This window comes from Camelina sativa, chromosome 12, assembly GCF_000633955.1.
Source record: "Camelina sativa cultivar DH55 chromosome 12, Cs, whole genome shotgun sequence".
NCBI classification, from domain to species: Eukaryota; Viridiplantae; Streptophyta; class Magnoliopsida; order Brassicales; family Brassicaceae; genus Camelina; species Camelina sativa.
The window spans coordinates 1,202,132-1,204,153 of NC_025696.1; the positions used below are offsets into that span (position 1 = coordinate 1,202,132).

The window sequence follows — 2,022 nt, forward strand, 5'->3', positions numbered from 1 at the left end:
TGGCATCAGTGTCTCATTTAGATGAACGATTAGTAAAGAATATTGGAGTTTTTTTTGTTGCTAAGCAATATGGGAGTTTTTTTAGCTAATCAAAGTGCAGAAACTCTGAAACTATAAAGTTTTAGTGGATACTTTTACAAATATATACACGAATCGTCCTGTTAGTAGAATCAATATCCATTAGGACATTTAAAAATCAATAAAATAAGGAAGCAGTGTTTAGTTGTTTACGTCGTTTTTAGTGTGAACTGAAATTAGAAACCATATTGAATTATTATTAATATATTTTTTTCCCTGAAAATGACCCCATATTGATTAATTGACGATAGAAAATTTATAAATCAATATTATAGTCGCATGAATGAACAATCATTTGTTAAGGAGACGTAATAAATCATTGCAAAGTTGTACGAAACTTATATATATTTATGTTTTTTACAAGCAAAATTATACTACCATAATACATATTTGCAGGAAAGAAAGAAAAACAAACAAGAGAAGATGGATTAGTAAAGTCCTAATATCTTCTTCTATTTCCGCTACAAATTTAAAACTTATATAATTACAAACTATTTTTTTCTTCATCAACCAACAACAATCCCACCGAAAAATAAAGTGGAATCGTTGAAGAGTCTTATATATAAAGACTATATACCCCATTTCCCCCCAATTTCTACGTAATATTTTTTTCCTGAAATTTTACTTTCTAACTAATTCCTAATTTGATTTAAGAAAAAAAGAAAAAAAAAAACCCCCAAACAAAAATAAAAATTTAATTAATAAGTAACTAACAAGCTGCAGAAGGATTAGTGAAAGGGTTATAGAAACGAGGCTTTGTGACGATGGAGAAAGCTCCTTTCGCCGTTTCTCCATCAACCGCTGCCGTACCTCCGCCGGCACCTACACCACCACCGCTGCCGCCTAGTCTCTCACAAGAAGGGCACATCGTCAAAGTTGCCGCCGGCATATGCATGTAAAACGGTTGAGCCAGTTTTAAAGCCTTAAGATCTTGAAGCTCCTTTTGAAGCCTTCTATTCTCATCCGTTAGAGTCTCACAACATTTCTTCAAAAACTCACAATCCACTTCTGTTTGCTTCAGTTTTGTCCTGTCGAAATTTATTCAAAACAAAATTAATTTAGAACCAAAAAAAGAAAGAAAGAAAAGAAATACTATATACTATATATATATATATATCGGATATTAAAATTTAATAAAATAAATTTACCTAGCTCTCCTGTTTTGAAACCATACTTCAACTTGTCTAGGCCTAAGATTTAGCTGTCTCGCAAGGGTTTGTTTTTGCTTCTGTGAATTTCATAGAAAATTAAATAAGGATATGATTAACGTAAATAAGAAGAGATTATATTAAGGAAATAATAAACTTACGGGATTAAGGGTGCTATGAAGTTTGAAGCTATCTTCAAGAAGAGCAGATTGTTGTTTAGTGAGTCTAAGCTTTTTACGAGCACTAACACCTTCTTCATCGTCATGATCATCACTCACTCTCGAACTCACTACTCTCTCCGTCGTCTCCTCCGCCTCTTCTTCGCCGTCGCCACCGCAGATTTCTCTTTCTCTCTTTACCCTTCCGCTCGAGAAAGATGAGATTCCGCTGTGAGAAGAAGTCTGCCGGCAAATCTGGTCTCCGGCGCCGGCAACAGTTTTAGTCTTGTAACTCTCACCGGATAGGCTTAGAGTCAACGACGGATCGAGCCTGATGAGACGGTGGTCCACGGTGGCGGAAGCTTTCTTGATGGCATGATTGTAGTTATTAGACGCTGGTGAGAGGCTTAAACCAAGAACAAGACCTGTGTTGCATGAATCATCAAAACCCATTTGATCTTCGTATTTGTTTCTTCTTATTAATCAAATCTTTAAGATCTTGAGAAGTATTACTATGAAGAGAAAAAAAAAAAGTTTTTATAAATCTTTCTTAAGAATTTATTTTGGTGAAGTTTGGAAGATTATGGGACGAAATGAAACCAAGAGCCTTCTTCTTAAGAAGGAGAAGAGAGGCATTT

At 34.6% G+C, this 2,022-nt stretch overlaps 1 protein-coding gene across 2 annotated transcripts; it reads right to left on the reverse strand.

Moving 5' to 3' along the window:
- Positions 393 to 1,987, reverse strand: LOC104729383 (homeobox-leucine zipper protein HAT22). 2 transcript variants are annotated; one of them, XM_019233368.1, is made up of 4 exons: positions 1,388 to 1,987; positions 1,227 to 1,306; positions 930 to 1,106; positions 393 to 870 (listed from the first exon to the last, which is right to left on the reverse strand). In XM_019233368.1, exons 1-4 carry the CDS (start codon positions 1,835 to 1,837, stop codon positions 819 to 821), a joined length of 759 nt encoding a protein of 252 aa, XP_019088913.1. In that variant the 5' UTR covers positions 1,838 to 1,987; the 3' UTR covers positions 393 to 818. The 2 variants fall into 2 exon arrangements, with proteins under 2 accessions (XP_019088913.1, XP_010446622.1); XM_010448320.2 differs by having other exon boundaries at positions 393 to 1,106.

What these genes read in the sequence shown, in the direction of transcription:
- LOC104729383 (XM_010448320.2), bottom strand. Translation starts at nt 1,837, where the DNA reads ATGGGTTTTGATGATTCATGCAACACAGGTCTTGTTCTTGGTTTAAGC. An exon ending in TTCATAGCACCCTTAATCCC is followed by an intron (nt 1,307 to 1,387) that starts GTAAGTTTATTA and finishes TGAAATTCACAG; the next exon opens with AAGCAAAAACAAACCCTTGC. An exon ending in TTTCAAAACAGGAGAGCTAG is followed by an intron (nt 1,107 to 1,226) that starts GTAAATTTATTT and finishes AAATTTCGACAG; the next exon opens with GACAAAACTGAAGCAAACAG.